General features: G+C 59.5%; 6 protein-coding genes across 6 annotated transcripts; 3 read left to right on the top strand and 3 right to left on the bottom strand.

The window, feature by feature from the left end:
* The first annotated feature begins 1,625 nt into the window (after positions 1–1,625).
* GGTG_06756 (hypothetical protein) lies at positions 1,626–6,445 on the top strand. The gene is made up of 2 exons (XM_009224578.1): positions 1,626–3,477; positions 3,748–6,445. The coding sequence occupies exons 1-2, from the start codon at positions 2,253–2,255 to the stop codon at positions 5,328–5,330; spliced, it is 2,808 nt and encodes a 935-aa protein (XP_009222842.1). The 5' UTR covers positions 1,626–2,252; the 3' UTR covers positions 5,331–6,445.
* A 1,239-nt stretch (positions 6,446–7,684) lies between these two features.
* Positions 7,685–13,926, top strand: GGTG_06753 (hypothetical protein). The gene is made up of 3 exons (XM_009224575.1): positions 7,685–8,149; positions 8,245–8,990; positions 9,116–13,926. The coding sequence occupies exons 1-3, from the start codon at positions 8,038–8,040 to the stop codon at positions 9,707–9,709; spliced, it is 1,452 nt and encodes a 483-aa protein (XP_009222839.1). The 5' UTR covers positions 7,685–8,037; the 3' UTR covers positions 9,710–13,926.
* Positions 9,948–11,073, bottom strand: GGTG_06755 (hypothetical protein; the record flags this gene model as incomplete). Its single annotated transcript, XM_009224577.1, has 2 exons — positions 9,948–10,753; positions 10,842–11,073. The coding sequence occupies 2 exons, from the start codon at positions 11,071–11,073 to the stop codon at positions 9,948–9,950; spliced, it is 1,038 nt and encodes a 345-aa protein (XP_009222841.1).
* Positions 11,666–13,261, bottom strand: GGTG_06754 (hypothetical protein; the record flags this gene model as incomplete). The annotated part of the gene is made up of 2 exons (XM_009224576.1): positions 12,098–13,261; positions 11,666–11,986 (listed from the first exon to the last, which is right to left on the bottom strand). The coding sequence occupies exons 1-2, from the start codon at positions 12,248–12,250 to the stop codon at positions 11,666–11,668; spliced, it is 474 nt and encodes a 157-aa protein (XP_009222840.1). The 5' UTR covers positions 12,251–13,261.
* Positions 13,857–15,907, top strand: GGTG_06752 (arabinogalactan endo-1,4-beta-galactosidase). Its single transcript, XM_009224574.1, has 2 exons — positions 13,857–15,049; positions 15,137–15,907. Exons 1-2 carry the CDS (start codon positions 14,337–14,339, stop codon positions 15,483–15,485), a joined length of 1,062 nt encoding a protein of 353 aa, XP_009222838.1. The 5' UTR covers positions 13,857–14,336; the 3' UTR covers positions 15,486–15,907.
* Positions 15,307–16,959, bottom strand: GGTG_06751 (hypothetical protein). Its single transcript, XM_009224573.1, has 3 exons — positions 16,453–16,959; positions 15,847–16,362; positions 15,307–15,766 (listed from the first exon to the last, which is right to left on the bottom strand). Exons 1-3 carry the CDS (start codon positions 16,559–16,561, stop codon positions 15,609–15,611), a joined length of 783 nt encoding a protein of 260 aa, XP_009222837.1. The 5' UTR covers positions 16,562–16,959; the 3' UTR covers positions 15,307–15,608.
* Between the last annotated feature and the right edge of the window lie 181 nt (positions 16,960–17,140).

Genomic DNA, 17,140 nt, shown 5'->3' with positions numbered 1-17,140 from the left:
TCCCCAAGGTCGAGAGGCATAAAAAGCATAATTTTCCTCGGTGCCTCGGTGCTTCACATTTACATTGGCATCCATCATTCCCTCCCTGGCGCCTCGTTTGTCAACCGTCGAGTCACGGACGTCCCACGGCCGTGGAACCGACCACGGCACGACCGTGGGCGAGCCTTGTCCATGGCCCCTGGCCGACGGGACATGCTCGCTGCCGTTTGGTTGGCGGGCGGAAGGACGCTACAATTGCCGGTGGAAAGGTGGGGGAAGCAAGTGTGGTAGAACGGGCACACAATCCGGCGGAAGGAAGAGGCACACATTGGGCTGGAACAACTCGCGCAGCATTTCAAGTGCCAGGTGGTTGAATGAGCTTTGGCTAGAACCGCCGATTAACTCTTGGGGGAATGCGGAACAAAAAAAAGAGAAAAAAGGCCAACCAGTCATGCCCATCACTATTCGTTCTTGTTGGACTTTGTTCGATTTAACCTCTGTGTTATTTGTCAGTGTTCCACTTGCTTTGTGCTCTGCTGTAGAGGCACACATTTGTACATATCGTGCAACTACTAAGCAAGCGGCACAATTTTCACAAGCCCGGTGGGAAGTAGAATGTATGTATCACGTGCAATCGACCCGATGAGGTCCTTATTGTCGTGGAGGGCGGTAAAAAAACACTGAACGCAAGGTGCTGACATAATGATTAAGCCTGGAATGGGGGAAATACTTTGGCCGTCCCTGGGCAATGTCGCCCTGGGACTGGATCCTCGGCGAGCGACGAACCCCACTTCTCCAGGCCTTCCAAGCAAAAAAAGCCAGCTCCAGACGAAGTGACGCTGTGACTCCAGTCAGGTACAGGCTTGCGCTGTGAGCAACAGGGCCGCATTGGTTTTAGGGCCTAGGTGCCCCGAGACGCGGATTCGATACCAAGGAGAAAACTGACCAAAGGCCCATAATACCTTCTTGTTGCCGCACCGCACCGCCTGAGACTTATTCTGGGTTGGATTTTTATTTGATCATTTTCTCGTCGCCCACTCCCGTCTTCCCCACCGAGCCCGACCGGGGTTGAAGGAGGGACAGGGGGGTGAAGACAAAAAAAAAGCCCAAGCAAAAACACACAGCAAAGCATCAATAGTGGGGCAGGGCCAAGTGTTCCTGGCCCGCCCCCGAACCCCTGTCAGCACAGGTCCGTCAGGCTTCGCACGCCGCATCACCTCAGACGGCGCCCAACAGAGAGACCAGCGGAGAGCACACCCCTGTCGTCCACCCAGAGTTGCCTGCACGACGTTTTCTCCGCCTCCCGCCCTGCGATTGTGCGCAGAAGCGAGCAATTTAGTCCTTTGCAGCCCGACTGCTGCGCCCATCCAAGCACGCGTTGCACGCTGCCCACCACCACGACCAACACCACTGTCCATTTTCAGTGCTGGCTGACCACCTCTGGAGGAGCAAGCCCAGAACCCCAAACCCCGGACCCCCAGAAAAGGTGAGTTGCGCAGTGGGCATTTTCCAGCCACGACATCATTATCCCCCAGTCACACCCTCCGTCCGCTCCAGGCACATGTAAGCACCTGGTTGCTCCTCGGGCTGCTAAATCGAGCACCAAAGGCTGACGCCGCTGGCCACCCGTCTTGCCCAGCGCCTCGCCCCCCCCCCCCCTCCTCGGCCGTTCTGGTCCTGGGAAAGCACGCAGTGAGTGCCGACACATACGACCTGTCTTGCCAAGGCCCAGAGTTGTCAATCGGAGCAACAGTGACAATTAACCGGGGCGCGTCTTCGTCGTTCTCAGAGCCCTTTTTGGCACGTCTCGCCCACTCATCACTCTCCCGCCTCCTCCCGACATCCCGTTTGGGCCACGCGTGCTTTGGTGTTTTATTTCCACACCCATCGATTTTCCCATCCAGTTTGCCTCCGGCATCCTTTGGCGCATTCCAGACAGTTCCTTCCTTGCGCAGCGAGTCAGCGGGCGAACGAACGGCCCATCCCATTCATCCCATCCGTCCGTCACCAGCAAGCCCCGTCGCCGGCGCGAATCAACGCAACCCAAACAAGCAGCAGCCAAGACAAAGGCCCGAAAGTCAAGGAGAGGGAGGGAGACGAGCCGCCTCGTCCGTGGCCCCGACAGAGACGGGAAAGTACATGGCATTCCCGTCCAATATGGTAGTCCGGTTGCCGCGCCGAAATCGAGCCCCCACGAGTTGAGCAATCCCACGTCCTGGCATGCCGAATAGGTCGAGCCTTCATTCCTCCCAATTTTGCAATCACCATCGACCATGGACAGGTTAGCGACCGCCGCCGCTGGCAGTGGCGACGCGGACGCCAGCCGACAGCCTCCGTCAGGCTCCACCGCCTTCAATCCCGCGCGCCCAACCGCTGCGTCGGCTGCGCGCGAGGCATCCACAACCATCCCTTCAAAGTCGATGGTCCACTCTTCCGCCACGTCCTCGGCTGCCAGCTCACCCTTTGCTTCAAGGGAGCCGTCTCCGAGCAGGCCTCTGAGGGCATCCATCGCCGCCACCAGAAACTTCTCCTCTGGCCCCGGCAGCAGATCACGCAAAAACAGTTCGCAGGACCTCAGCCCTTCGCGCCCGGCCGCAAAGACCGCTGCTACCTCACCGATTCCGCCTCCCTTGACTCTACACCAGCCGGGGACCATTGCCGTCTCGTCGACCCCCACTCTCCCGCCTTCGATAGATCCCAGCATCAAGACTCCTCTCCCGCAGAAGTCGGCATCCACCGCCCTCCTCGATTCTCAACGCGACGCACCGCGGTGGCCCATCTCACCAAGACTCCGATCGCCTCCGCCGGTCCTCAACAAGCCAAATCCTGGCCTGCCCCGAAAGGGGTCAGATCAAGATCTCCCCAGCATTAATTTCCAGCGACCAACCCCGCCTGTGGCGTTTGATTCCGGGGTGTCGGACAACGAGGTGGACGATAGCAACTTGCAACCTGGCATGCGGACGCCCGCTCGCGGCAGCACATCAACCCTTGAGACCGTCCAGGAAGTCAGCCCGCTAGGCTCGCCGACCCCCGAAGGGATCGATGCCGCGTTGGAGAAACTGGCGGGAGAGAGACTCGTATCAGATTTAGCCTCCCAACCAGACGTAGCGGAAATATCAATCACCAAGGCGATGAAGGCCCGGGCAATCATGGCACAGAACGAGAGCGGGAGCGAAGCCGGTAGCATCAAGGCAGAACGCCGGCCGGCCATGACCTCAGCACCATCGGGCCTCGGTCTCAGGCAGCCTAGCTCGTCAACTCTCGCCAAGACGGGTCCTTCCGGAGCGAATAAGACCCCCAAGCCCAGCGAGGGCACGGTCAAGACGATGACGGTCGAGACGGAGACGGTGGCGTCTATTCCACAGGTTTCGGTAGCGCCTGCGGGTATGCAGGGCTCCAACGGGAGCCTCAGGACCAAGCCCAGCTCGGAGACGATTCGACCCAGGAAGGAGAAGAGGAAACCGAGCAGGAAACAGCAGATGGTCCAGTCCGGTGCCGGTGAGACTCTCGATCCGCAGTCGGCATCCACTGCATACGGTTCACGCGTACCGCCGCTTCTGCATCATCAATCGATCAGATCAAGCTCAGCGAGGGCCGAAGTCGCCTGCACCTCGCCGATCCGATCCATGAGCGGGCAAGGCCCGCCGATTGACGATGCAATGACCAGCCCAAGGCGGTGGTCATCAGCGCCGACTACGCGCAACCGCACGCTGGGGTTGCCTCTATCACAGATGAACAGCTTGCTAACTAGGTCGTCACTAAACACAGCATCCTCAAAAGCTGACAACTTCGAGGCTAAAATCGCCAGCGCGGTGGACGAGGCCGACACCTCGGACTCGGACGAGACGTTTGTGTACGATTCTAACCCACCAGATGCCCGCGATCGGCCGCACAATCGCTTCCATTCACGAACGCCGAGCGCCACGTCGATGGCTAGCCAGGTCGACCGGAACGGCATGCGATCTATACACGGTGTTATGGATGTTGGATATGGTCACCCTCTCCCCCCTGCCCCCGGCAGCGCTGTGGCGGCGAAGAAGAAGAAATTTTCCAACACGTACAATCCCGGCCTCGCGGCGGAAAACCTGGGTCTCCTTATCGATGAGGACGGTGGCTCTGCTAGAGGGAGCGCATCCGGATCAGGTCGTGGCGCAATGGTAGCACGTCACCCCCACCATATCGGGCTCTGGGGCCGACCCGGTAACGGACACACATATCTCTTCGATAACGACAGCTCTCCCTTCCTCGGGCCTCAGAGGCCGAGAATCTCGACTGCTGGCGGCAGCGCAAGGGACTCGCCGGCGCCGCCAAGCCCCCGTTTCGGGGGGTCCGTCTCATCAGCACGCGGGGCGGGCGGCGGGAAGCGGGGGCCGCACCTCACCCCCGCCGTGGGATACGACCTAGATGACACAACAACCGAGGCCGACAACGAGCGGACCCCGCTGATCCATACGATGCGCTCGCCCCGGACCCGCCGAGGAGGAAGTAGATATAACCACTCGCTCATAGCTGATCACCAGCAACGTGCGGCAGTCGCTGCATACCGGCAGCATCAGCGACGCCACCAGCCATCATTGCTGAACCGCATGGCCAGCTGCCTTGTGTTGACAGTGATGCTACTGCTGGTGGTGTCAGGCGCCATCGGGTTTATGTTTGCGACTTCGCAGCCATTGACGGGAATGGAGCTCGTCAAGATCACCAATGTCATCGCCAGCGAACAGGAGCTGATGTTTGACATGAGCGTCAAGGCTCAGAACCCCAACGTTGTGCTGGTTGTTGTGGACTCGTCCGATCTCGAGATCTTTGCCAAATCGCCATATACGGGGACCGATTCGTGGCGACCAAACACTAGGTCACGAGGGGCCTTGCCCCGTGGACCCCTGTCTTTTATTGCAAGGAGGGCGGGCAGGATAACTGCCAGTGACGACGAAACCGGGCATCACGTCTCGCCAGCTGCCAGGACCGGTCCGCCAGACGATCCGGATGACGATCCGCCCCCGGACGACATGGGCCCGCTCTGGAGGCTTGGCACGGTCCGTGAGCTGGACCAGCCGCTGCAGTTTGAGGGCTCCTTTTTCAACAAGGGCGCCTCGACTACAACTGGAGGCCTTAGGCTCGAGAAGCCTGGAAACAGCACCGAGCCGGGTGGGACACAGCGGTGGGCACGTGTTATCGAGGACGAGTTCGATTTGGTCGTCAAGGGCGTCCTCAAGTACTCTCTGCCCCTTAGTCAGCGTGTCCGCACTATAGCCATCTCCGGCAAGACGCGCGTCAAGCCCAACTCGGCCAGCGACCCTGGGGCGGTTGCTCCTGGGACGCCCGAGTCCCTCGCGATTCCTGCCAAAACCTAGGTTGATGGATGGCAGTGGCTGCTGCCCAGCGAGAGATGTCGAGCCCACTCCATCAATCACCCATGAACCACTTTTCTCATTTCTGCAGTCCATCATCGTCTCACCGCACGTGTTGGAGGCGATGATTTTCCTCTATGATTCCGATTCCCAGGGCGGGGGTTAGGCGTTTATTCTCATCATTATCGGGTCATATGACTACCAAGCATTCCAGCCCACAAACAAGGTCGCGACGATGGATCCGGTCAGGGAGCACTGCGCCAAAGCACATGCGACGAACAAAACCTCTGGGTATCAGCATCTTTTATCACTTTATCATCACGGTCATCAGCGAAAGGAGTTTATACTGCGCGTGCTCTCGACAGACATTTCACGTAACGAAACGACCAGATCCACCTTGCCAAAGAAATCCTTTCTTCACTTCCCGACTTTCATTAAGATCTCTCTTTTTTTTCCCCGTCCAGCTCGTTGCTCTCCTTCTGATTCCCCGTCTTTTACTGTCACCATCTCTGTGTTTCCTCGCCTCCAGCCACATTTATAGACAACACTCACCACCGAGCAAAGAACCAACGATTTGTGTCACTACCCCCCACCCATCGGACCCAACACAGGCGATATCAGCCGCATATATCATTTCCTTTTTCTTCTGATTTGCCTTCCGCGGCCCTTAGGACGATGCCCTTTGAAGCGCCGCCTGTGGCTTTACTGTATTTCCAGCACTTGCTTGCTCCTCGCTCTTGCTGCATTTGGATGGACGGGGCCAACTCGCGTGGATGGATTCAAAATGGAGGGCTCGACGAGAGCGGGAGGATTGGTGCAGCCGGGAGAAAGACGCGGAGAAGGAAGATAAGGAAGACAAAAAGAACAAAAAGTGAAACAAGAACAGGGCGTGGACAGCGAGATCTACCCATTAAGATTTACCTCAACTCAATCTGCCCCATCATTTGCTCGGCTGCTCAATCGGCACCAGAGATGTGTTGGGTGTGATAGATTTTAATGACAAGCAAAAGCTATCAACCGGTCGGAATGAAGTCGCTCTTATCAAGATAGCAGTCTATAAACGCTCTGGAAAACCTCGTGAAATGAGGGCTGAAAAGATTAGGATCCACGCGCCCCTCTGTGTGTTCTAGTGATTTTGCTGGTGTACAAGTGCGTGAAGGCAGGATCCAAGAAGCGGCTTCATGGCAGCCTTGTTCTCCTCCAGACCACCCTGTAGTGGGTCGAGAAATACCGGAGGGGGATAAGTACTGAATGGACGTGCGATATAGGGGCTCTAGCGCGGCGTCAGCGCGGCAGTCGATCCGCCCAGGTTGGAGGATGCGAGATATCGGAAAGGGACAGGAAGGAGGGGGTAGTTAGGTGCCATATACCCCCTGCTGCGAATGAACATGGCGAAGAAGAGGACCCACGAAACGATACAAAGGCGCTTGATATCTTCCGGGTCTTAGTTACTATGGGCACAATATGCCGGACTGGGTGGACAGTGGAGGTAAGTAGCATGCGTGCCCCGTGTCACCACCATCGGCTTTTACAGACATGTGCCGATGATGACGTAAAAGTACTTTTTGCCCCGGTGCATGACCCTGGAGTCCTGCGAGGGTCCTGGGAGTCACGAGAGAAAGTCATCGAACTTTGAGCGCTTGGAGTGCAAGCACGGGATCTCATCGCCTCGGGAGAGACCACACAGGTGCAAGATCAAATCTGCCGGTTTGAGATGTGTTGGGTTTTGGGGCTGTGTTGCTGCAAGGCCCGACGTTTTGTCGCTGTGGCAACACAAGAGGTGCCTCGGCCGGGTGTGTAAAGCCAGTTTAGATACTCGCGGGAGATGCAAAAAGGCAAGTTTGACGTCTTTTGTTTTTAATGTCCGCGTTTGCGAGACTGGGTTGAATGAGGAAACAGAACCAAGAACTCTATCGCCAGGCTCCCCATGACATAGCCCTGGTGGTACATGGTCCTGGATGGAAGGCTCGAGTGGGGGAGCGAGCGGGATTACGCAAGACTGCGACGGCTGTCGTGGCTTCCATGTTCCATGGAAATGATGGGGTCGACGATTCGGCGAGGCCACCGAAATGGAGCGGCCACTGGGCAGTGGGCACCCACACTACACACTGGGAAGCTGTCAGAACGGATTTGGACGTCGTAACACCACTAGCGCTGCATAGCCCGCCCCACCTCGCCAACGCTGAATGGGCTGGGGGATCCGACAAAGGTCCAATATCACGGGCCGGGTTTTGCCCTTTACGAGAATGCCAAGGCGCCCGTCAGCAAATCGTCCGCAGCGGCCGAATCGCTTGGCTGCTGGCCTGTCCTGTCTCAGCAATGGATCCTGCCCCGGCATGTCGTGCACTCTGCCGCATCACCTGTTTGCTGCCCCCCCCCAGCCAGGCAGCAGGAATATCGCTCATGGCTTTAACCGCCGCCGCTCGCCCTTTCGTCGTGCTCTAGCCCAGCCCCTTGGATGTCGTCGGCCGGTCTCCCGTCGCTACCCTCTACCGTCACTCGCTCAAAACCAAGGCCGCTTTTGCTTCCCAAGTGCTTGTCATTCGCTTGTCCTCCTGAGCCGTCGGGGATTGAGCCTCCACCACCAATCGAGGACGTCATCATCCCTGCAGGGCCCCAAGACTGACCGACGCCCGGCCAGCCTTTTCGACCAATCTGCCAAAAGGCGTGGTGGATTGAACAACAAACAAGCACGCCGGGCGCCTTGATCATGGCTCGGCGATGGGGCGCTACGGCGCTTCTGCTGCTTCATGCCACGGCGAGCATACAGGGGGTCGCCGCCCAAGCAAACGGCCCAAACTTTTACAAGATTAGCACCAAAGGTATGTAGAAGATCCCTACAAACGTGGTCAGTAGACCACGGTGATTAGCCTTTCGCATACGCGGACACAAGATGGCTAAAACTAGCCTACACCAGAGGAGGTCAAACAGTCGGCAAAGGACCTGGCATGGCATGTTATGACCCTGTACCCGGGTAACCAGACGGGCAAGGAGGTCGGGATTTTCCCGGGCCCGCCGTCGGAAGGTAAGGGGCCATACTACTGGTGGCAGGCCGGCGCCGTGTGGGGTGCCATGATAGATTATTGGCACTACACGGGCGACAGCACGTATAACAAGATCGTCACCGAGGGCATCATGAACCAGATCGGCGAGGACCAGGACTTCGAACCCAGAAACCACCGCGCATCGCTCGGCAACGACGACCAGGGCTTTTGGGGCATGACGGCAATGCTCGCCGCCGAGAACAAATTCCCGGACGCGCCGGGGTCCGGCTCCACGGTGCCCGGATGGCTGGGTCTCGCCCAGGCCGTCTGGGTCCGCCAGACCCTGCCCGAGCGCCAGGATTCCGAGTGCGGCGGCGGTCTGCGCTGGCAAGTCCCCGGCGCCGGCTGGGGCCCCGGCCAAACCTACAAGAACACCATCGCCAACGCTTGCTACTTCAACATTGGCGCCCGGCTGACCCGCTACACGGGCAACTCGACCTACGCCGAGCATGCCGAGAAGATCTGGGACTGGATGTGGGCGCTGGGCTACATTGACCACGAGTCATGGAGGGTTTACGACGGCGCCAACTCCAACCACAACTGCACCAACATCAACCATGTGCAATACATGTACAACCCCGGCATCCTCATGCAGGGCGCCGCGGCCATGTACGACCATGTAAGGTTTTTTTTATTTTTTTTATATATTTTATTTACTTATATTTTTTATACCCTTTGGAGAAAAGGTTGTAGCCCGAGAGCGAGCAGAATAACACTAACTTGTGACAAACCCCTCAACTGCAGACCAAAAAAGACAAATGGAAAAACATCGTCACCAACCTCGCCAAGGCCGCCATCGAGAGCTTTTTCGCCGACGGCGCCGCTTTGGAGGCCTCATGCGAGCCCTACGGGCCCACGAACTGCACGTCGGACATGGTCATGTTCAAGGGCTTCGTGCACCGTTGGATGGCCCAGACGACGCTGCTGGCCCCCTTCGTCAAGGACGAGATCCGGCCCGTGCTGCGCAAGTCGGCCGCCCAGGCCCTCAAGACGTGCACCGGCGCGCCCACGGGCCGCGCCTGCGGCTTCTTCTGGACCAAGGGCGAGTTCGTCGACCCGGCCCTCACCAGCGACACGCTGGGCGTCGGCACGCGCCTCGACGCCCTCTCGGCCGTCATGAGCCTGCTCGTCGAGTTCGACGACGCCCAGTCCCCCACCACCGGGAGCACCGGCGGCAACAGCGCCGGCGACACCGGCGCCGGGCTCAGGCACACGCCCGCCACTGGGTACTCGGACATCACGACGGGCGACCGCGCCGGCGCCGCAATCCTTACCACGGTAATAATCGGACTTGCACTAGGCACGTTTGGGTGGATCTTGTGGGAGAGATCAGAATGAACCATATAAGCGACTCTTTAATTCCAATCTTGTGTGCACAGCTGTTTCCTTCATCCAGCCACGTCTTCATGCTCGGTACCATCACGAATTTGCATCTGGCCCCCACGTCATGGGCTCCCGCCCGCCTCATGGCACCGGAAAGAACTGGATCTGGAGGACAGATGTAGCTTCTCACGACATTAACACAATATAAACAACCGCCTATGGACAAAAACCGCCTCTGGTCTGCATTCGAGACCTACTTCCTCGTCGCAAAGACGTCGCTGATCCCCGCGACGCCGAGCCCCAGCCCCTCGGCGCCGTCGCAGAGTACCTCCCACAGCCGCTCGACGGGGGCCCCGTCCTCAAAGTCGGCGCCATCCCCGTCCAGGAACCAGGGGGTGTCGCCCCTGAGGCTGCCCTCGACGAAAGAGAGCGCCAGCGAGACCCAGCCGACAGCCTGGCCCGCGCTGAGGCTGCCCGGTGGCTGGCGGAACTCGACGGTGCCCCGGGCCGAACACAGGCCCGTCAGGTCCCACTTGTACACCTTTCCGCGCACAAAGTCGTGCTTCTTGCGGTGCGCGCGCCCATAGGCCGACGACGCTGGGAACATGTTGAGCGCTGCCACGACGGCCTCGCGGCCCGCGTCGCCGCCGCTGTTGCTACTCCCGCCGTCTGACGAGGAAGAGGGCGACGACGATAGCGTCATGGCAGCCATGGCGGCGGCGGCCACGGCCTCGTCGACGGCCACGAAGCACTCGGCCAGCGTCCGCCGACCCTTGAGCACCGGGTTGGCCCGGTTTGACTGGCACCAGTAGGCCGTCGACCCCCGCCGCCCCTTGGGCACGAGCGCGTCCAAGGCCGGCTCGAAGTACAGGATGGCCTTGCCCAGCGTCGCCAGCTCGTCGGCTTCGAGGGGCGGGTACGTCGACACGTGCACGTGCGTGCTGCAATTGCCGGACTCGACCACGGTGAAGGACGAGTGCAGCACGCTAAAGATGACGTCGAGGTCTGCCGCCCACGTCCAGTCCGACGGGTAGACGGGGGAGACCAGCTCGAGTCCGTCTAGGAAAGAGGTGGGGTCCAAAGCGTTAGTGGGCCGCACAGCAAACGTCAACAAGACAGTTTCGTATGGGGAGCAGAGGGATATTACACAGCCCCTTGGCCGGCTGCCCGGGGATCGTGACCTCGGGGGCGATGGACCACTTGGTGTACACGTCAGGGGATTTGTCGCCGGATTCGTTGATGTGGTTGTCAATCCCGGCCTTGGCCAGCTTCTTGGCCACCTCGCTGGCCAGCGACTTCCACGTCGAGTGCTTGCTCTTCTTGCTCCCCATCAGCAACTCGATCTCGACACCAAAGTAAAAGAGCCTGGAGGAAGCCATGATGACGAGTTCTTGGAGCCCGCTGTCTCGACGAGAGAGGATCCGGGAAACGAGAGCAAGTGGAATCTGGCAAACAGGAGCAAAAAGAAAGGACCTGACAGCCGCGCCCTGTCATGATTCAACCTTGACATCGATCCGCACGACTCTTCAGGGTTTTTATACTTAGTCTGAGTGAGCCATGGACACTCCCACGAGACTGAGGTAGCTCCACCGTCCCTCGTTTGGCGAGACGGCACCACACTACCCTATCGGATTCATCATCGTCTCCGCCCTCCTCGACCGTACCACCACACCCACTCGGCTCGACCACGGATCGACCACGGAGCAGGTGACCATGGCCAAGTCGGGGAGACCAGAGAAAGGATGGATCACAGCCACTCGACTCATGATCCGTCACACCTTCACCTTGTCCGAAGACGAAAGTCCGCGTGAACACCTCCCCGGCCCAACAATGGAGGGCGCGCGGTCGTGGCCAGCGCTTGGAGCAAGGGGGGAAGAACCCCAGCCAGTCGAGTCAGGTGGCGACGCTTACTCCATAACGGGCCTGTTATCGAACTATCAGAAGACAGGCGAATCCCAAGCCGTGAAAGCCTCAAGGAGAGTCCGGAGGCGTCTCGGCCAGCGGCTGGCCTGGCCTTGTCTTAACGGAAGCCTTTGCTGGACCTATCGGCATCTGGGCAAGGACGAGATTTCCGGCAGCTAGGCGAGTCCCAGGCCACGAAAAGACCGAAGGAGGGGTCCTAGATGCCTCGGAGGCCTCTCGATACGCAGCCATGTCTCGACCGGCGCCTATCGACACAGGAAAAGACTGCTGCTCCGACACGGTGGTTGTGGGGATCACAGACGACGATGTGCCGTGGCTGCGAACAAAGGCGGCCGGCTCACCCAGGCCGGATCGTATAAGCCGCGCGCCCTAGTTGGTCTTGGGCCAGGTACTATCGACATGCGGAGCGCCTCCTGGTCAGGCCCGGCGGGTGCCCAGCTTGGCAGAAGACATTTGTCGGTATCAAAACCAGTGTCTCACTGCCCAGCCGCCCAGCGAGCTGCGGCGAGACGGGGAGAGCTTGGTGGGGGCGGCGGCGATCTTGGTGGGAATAACGATCAACAACCCCTCCCCTGGCGGCGGCCGCTGCGCAAACAAGTTCAGCAAGGACAAAAAGAAAAAGACGGACATCATCGAAACGCCGGGGGCGGAAAAGAGGGGCCGGGAGAATTGCAGAGCCTCGGGTAGGTGGCCCCACGGCGCTTGCGTCAGCTAGGACTGAGGAACTGAGGAACAGGAAAGATGGCCACTCGGGCTCAAGTTCACAGGCAAACCTCGTCCGGGAGGCCTGCGATTCCGGCGGTGAGAGCAGGGCCAGAACGGTAAGCTTCCAAGAATGGCTCACCGGATTGTCTCAAGATCCAGATCTTTCGGAGCTTATCAGCTCATCAGGTCCATATGCAGTGGTCTCGAGACCTGTGGCCTAGTGGGGTACTTCCAGGCCGGCTGGACAGAGTGCCCGAAAGGGGTGGGTGTGATGAGGTAGCACAATGGTAGAGGTACGGCGGGGATGCGTCTCTCCGGCCTTGCGGCAAATGTGATGTTGGGGGTGGACATCAGCACAGCCGATCCCTGCAGGCTGTTTCCCCTTTCTCTGGGGCTGCCAGACCGGGCCAGGCCAATCATAGTGGGTGAAAGTCCAGATTCGGACGGCCTGACTGATAAAGCCTCGATCGCCGGGATCGAGGGAGACCAGAAAGGGGAAAGGCGGCGCATGTGCAGGGCTGAGACATCGGGTTAAGCGCCGGGCGGCGTGTTAGAAATCGAGACAGGTTCCGAGAGGTGAAGCCAGCCAATTGTGCAAGAAGCCGGGAGTGAGTGGGCGTGGTGTGTTATTCCCGCACAAAAATAACAAATGATGGAGGCCCCTGGAAGGCGGCGCCAACGGCGTGTATGGCGTCAATACGAGCAGTTCCCACCGAGGCATTCTCGAATTGAAGTCCCGAGCTCAGGAGCAGCAGCGTTCTGGGAATGGAGGGTAGCAGTTGCCGGCCAAGAATGGAACAGACTGGGCATGTACCTAGGTTCCTCGCTGCAGGCGATTGATTGATTGCATGGAACTGAACTGAGAGCTCCCGGCGCGTCGGCAACTTCTAGAACAAAAAACCCCCAGAAAAGAGGGTGTGCTCACGCCTAGGTTTTAGCCGCGCCCACATGGTGGTCCTGCACGTACCATGCATGCCATGGCCACGGCCTGGGCGGCCGCCGCCACTGGCCGGGTCGCTGGGGGCTGGTCGGGGCAGAGTAGGGTGAAGGACGGTGTGATGGGCCTTGTCCAAGGGGAGCCCGGCGGGGGGGATGGGGAGGGGAGAGAGGGGAGTTCAGCCAGCCTCCAAAGTGGTGCTGGAACACGCCGACAAGGCCTCGGGGGCAGGGGAAACCTGTCAAGGTGAGCGCGGCCTTGTCGGCAGAGGGGAAAAGCAAGGAAAAGTCGGTCACGCAAAGAGCGGCCTGCCGCAGGTGCTCGGCTGCCCAAATCGGGACAGCAGAGGCGGGTTTGGGTGAGCTAAGGCTTCTCCTGCGCGCGTTACGCCTGGCACCAAGATGAACTGAGGAAGGCCCGGCTCAATCGCATCCAGACCTTTCGCGGGTACCATCTCCGGTAGACAGCCCGCCCAGCTCCTTCCTGTGCATTTCGCATCCAAGCCCCACTGTGACATCAATCGAAATACCACCAACGGACCTACCCCCACCACAAAAATATGGCGGTTCCTTCGAGGAACGGGAACAGGAATAGGTGTAGAAATAATAACAAGATTAAAATAAAAATACGAATAACAATAGGGATAATAACAGGAAACGAAAATAAGAAGCGGAAAGTGTACGGACTCGATCTTTGGGACCTCCTGTAAGACTGCGGTTTTTTTTTTGTGGTAGGCGTGCCTACCAAATGCCGCTATAATAATTATTCAATTTCTGCAGTGCACAACAGCGGCGGAACCCAATTGTGCATCTCGGACGGATGGTTTCCCCCGATGCGGCGGCCGGGAGGAGGACCTCCATCGGAACAGCGCCCTTGACTGGGCCATGCGGAGAAATGGCGTGTAGGTACCTCCCTATATGCGGGGGGAAACCAGAGGCCTTGGATATAACTCGGATTAATCGCTGGGGCTTGTACGAAATGCTGCTCCAGCTCGCAACTTGCCATTAGGTACGGGAGGCATTTCCAAGTAGGTAGGCACTCCGACGAAAAAAAAAACGAAAAAAAAAACAAGTCGCCATGCTTCTCGACACCCTAGCCCGCGCCCTGCTCTCGCTGCCGCTGCTCGCCGGCACGGCACGGGGGCTGGCGTACAAGGGCGTGGACTGGTCGTCGGTCGAGGTGGAGGAGAAGGCCGGGATCAAGTACCAGGCCGCCGATGGCAGCACGCAGCCGCTGGAGCGCATCCTGGCCGCCAGCGGCGTCAACATGGTGCGGCAGCGCGTGTGGGTGAACCCGCGCGACGGCAACTACAACCTCGACTACAACGTCCGCCTGGCCCGGCGCGCGGCGGCGGCCGGCATGCGGCTGTACGTCAACCTGCACCTGTCGGACACGTGGGCCGACCCGGCGCACCAGGCCATCCCGGCGGGGTGGCCGTCCGACATCGACGGCCTGTCGTGGCGGCTGTACAACTACACCAAGCAGGTGGGCGACGCGTTTGGGAGCGCCGGCATCGCGCCGGCCATCGTGTCCATCGGGAACGAGATCAGGGGCGGGCTGCTGTTCCCGACGGGCCAGTACACCAACTTTTACAACATCGCCCGCCTGCTGCACTCGGCCTCGGCCGGCATCCGCGACAGCAGGCTCGGCAGGGGGCCCAAGATCATGGTGCACCTGGACGACGGCTGGAACTGGGACACGCAAAAGTGGTTCTACGAGAGCTTGCTCAAGCAGGGGCCGTTTGTGTCGTCGGATTATGACATTATGGGCGTCAGCTACTACCCGTTCTAGTGAGTGTTGAATGCTAAATTCCCCTGTCCCTCTATAAAAACGGGTTCGGAAAACGCGCAAATCTTTAACACGTCCCCTCCCCGCAGCAACGCCGACGCCACGCTCGCGCGCCTCAAGACGTGCCTCACAAACATGGCCAACACCTGGGGCAAGGAGATCGTGGTGGCCGAGGTCAACTGGCCGACGTCGTGCCCGTCGCCGCGGTACCAGTTCCCGGCCGACGTGCGCTCCATCCCCTTCTCGGCCGACGGCCAGGTCCAGTTCCTCCGGCGCGTGGCCCAGACGGTGGCGGGCGTCCGCAACGGCAACGGCATCTTCTACTGGGAGCCGGCCTGGGTCAACAACGCTGGCCTGGGCTCGTCGTGCTCCTCCAACACCATGTTCGCCTGGCCGGGGAAGGCGCTCTCGAGCTTGTCTGTGTTTCGCGAGCTATGAGGAGAGGGGATTGTGTCGGATTGTGAATGATGTCGGGTTGTATTGTTTGTTCTCAAAGTGTAGATACTGTCTCGTCTTGTACATGGAGGAAATGAAAGTTCATATGGGGGTTTGACCGGGTATCTAGCGGAGTTCCTGTTTACGGTGCTTCGAGAGCCCCTCGGGTGAGCAAGGCTCCGGGGTTGCCGCTTTGAGTCTTGCCATGAGCCCCTGGATCTGTTCCCAGGTGACGGCTTCGTCAGGCCGGGTCCACCCTTCAAGATATGGGAGGCGCTCTTGCTCTGTAGGGCATAATCCGACAAGTCAGTTCATATGTTCCGGAAACAAGCCTCAGTCCACTTTTTGGCAACGCCTCACTTACCAAACAGTACCTTGACAAAATCCCTCCTCGCCGTGCCCCGAGTCCCACGGCCCATGAACAGCATGTAAATCGTGGTCTCGGTAAAGGACAGCTCCATCTGGAGGTCACTCAGGTGAAACTCGGGGTTCGCAGCAGCAGCAGCGCACAGGCGGTGGGCGCGCGCGGCCGCGGCCTGCTCTAGCGTGACGACGGGGTCGACAAAGTGGCTGGCGATCGTCTCGGCCCAGACGGAGGCGTTGAAGGTCAGGACGTCGCCGCCGCCGTGGCGGTCGGGGCGGCTGAGGCTGCCGTCGTGCTCCGTCACGGGGCTGGCCAGGTCGTCCAGGTTCAAGGTCCCCGGCACGCCCGTGGTCGAGACGGACAGGGCGGCGCGGATGAAGCCGTCGAGGACCGGAGAGTCGACGTTGGTCCCCGCCACGAAGCCGGCGCGGAGCTCGTCGCCGCTGACGTTGAGGCCGCTGTGCGGGATGAGGCCGTGGTTGGCGAGAGAGTTCATCATGGGGCAGGGGCCGCGGCCTGGGGAGGTTGACGCGAGATGGGGTTGTCAGTGATCTTTATACGTATATGGGCCTGCCGTGGGAGCGCAGTGGGCAGTCGGTCACATACGGTCGTCTGGGGAGGGGGCTTTCCAGGGCGGTGGTGGACTGGCCTTGCCCATTGCCAAGGGCAGCAGCAAAAGCTGCAGTAGGACAGTAGCGGTGATGCGTGCTATCATTTTGGACCTGATGCTGATATGCCTAATGGATTCTATAGCGGTAAGTGAGTTCGACTAGAGGTGAGCGGTAGGGAACTCAATGCAACCCGCACGCGGAAAAGAGGGAGTTCCAACCCAAACATATAAAAACCCAATAGCCCCGATGACTGCCCAGGCAGGCTGAGGATTATGCCGACTCGGCGCCACAGTGAGATCACAGGGAATATTACACAACGATTCGGGGCAGTCTTACATCCACCCAAGCCGGGCGACACTTGATGCTCATTCTAGGCATATGGAACTTCAGCCCCAAGCCTCGTTCGGGCTTCTTGCACTTCTTGTAGCCGAATGGGGCAATGCGGATGACGACACTCGCGCCTGATAGGTTGAGCGGTGCGGCCAACAACGCCACATGCACACCACTCGTCTTCCCCGCGGGATGCGACCGTAGTTCTGTGTCCCGACTGGTCATGTCTGTGTCTGGTGGTGCGGCAGTTTGGCCCAATGCTCCTGGTCCCGATGCGGGCGCTGTCTGGGGACGGCCAGACTTGCCTACGTGAGCTAGGCTCCGAGGAGGACAAAGGCTGGCGTTTGGTGGCC

Source organism: Gaeumannomyces tritici, assembly GCF_000145635.1.
Source record: "Gaeumannomyces tritici R3-111a-1 unplaced genomic scaffold supercont2.3, whole genome shotgun sequence".
Lineage (NCBI taxonomy): Eukaryota > Fungi > Ascomycota > Sordariomycetes > Magnaporthales > Magnaporthaceae > Gaeumannomyces > Gaeumannomyces tritici.
The sequence above is the reverse complement of the archived record's forward strand: the minus strand, read 5'-3'. Positions and strand labels throughout refer to the sequence as shown.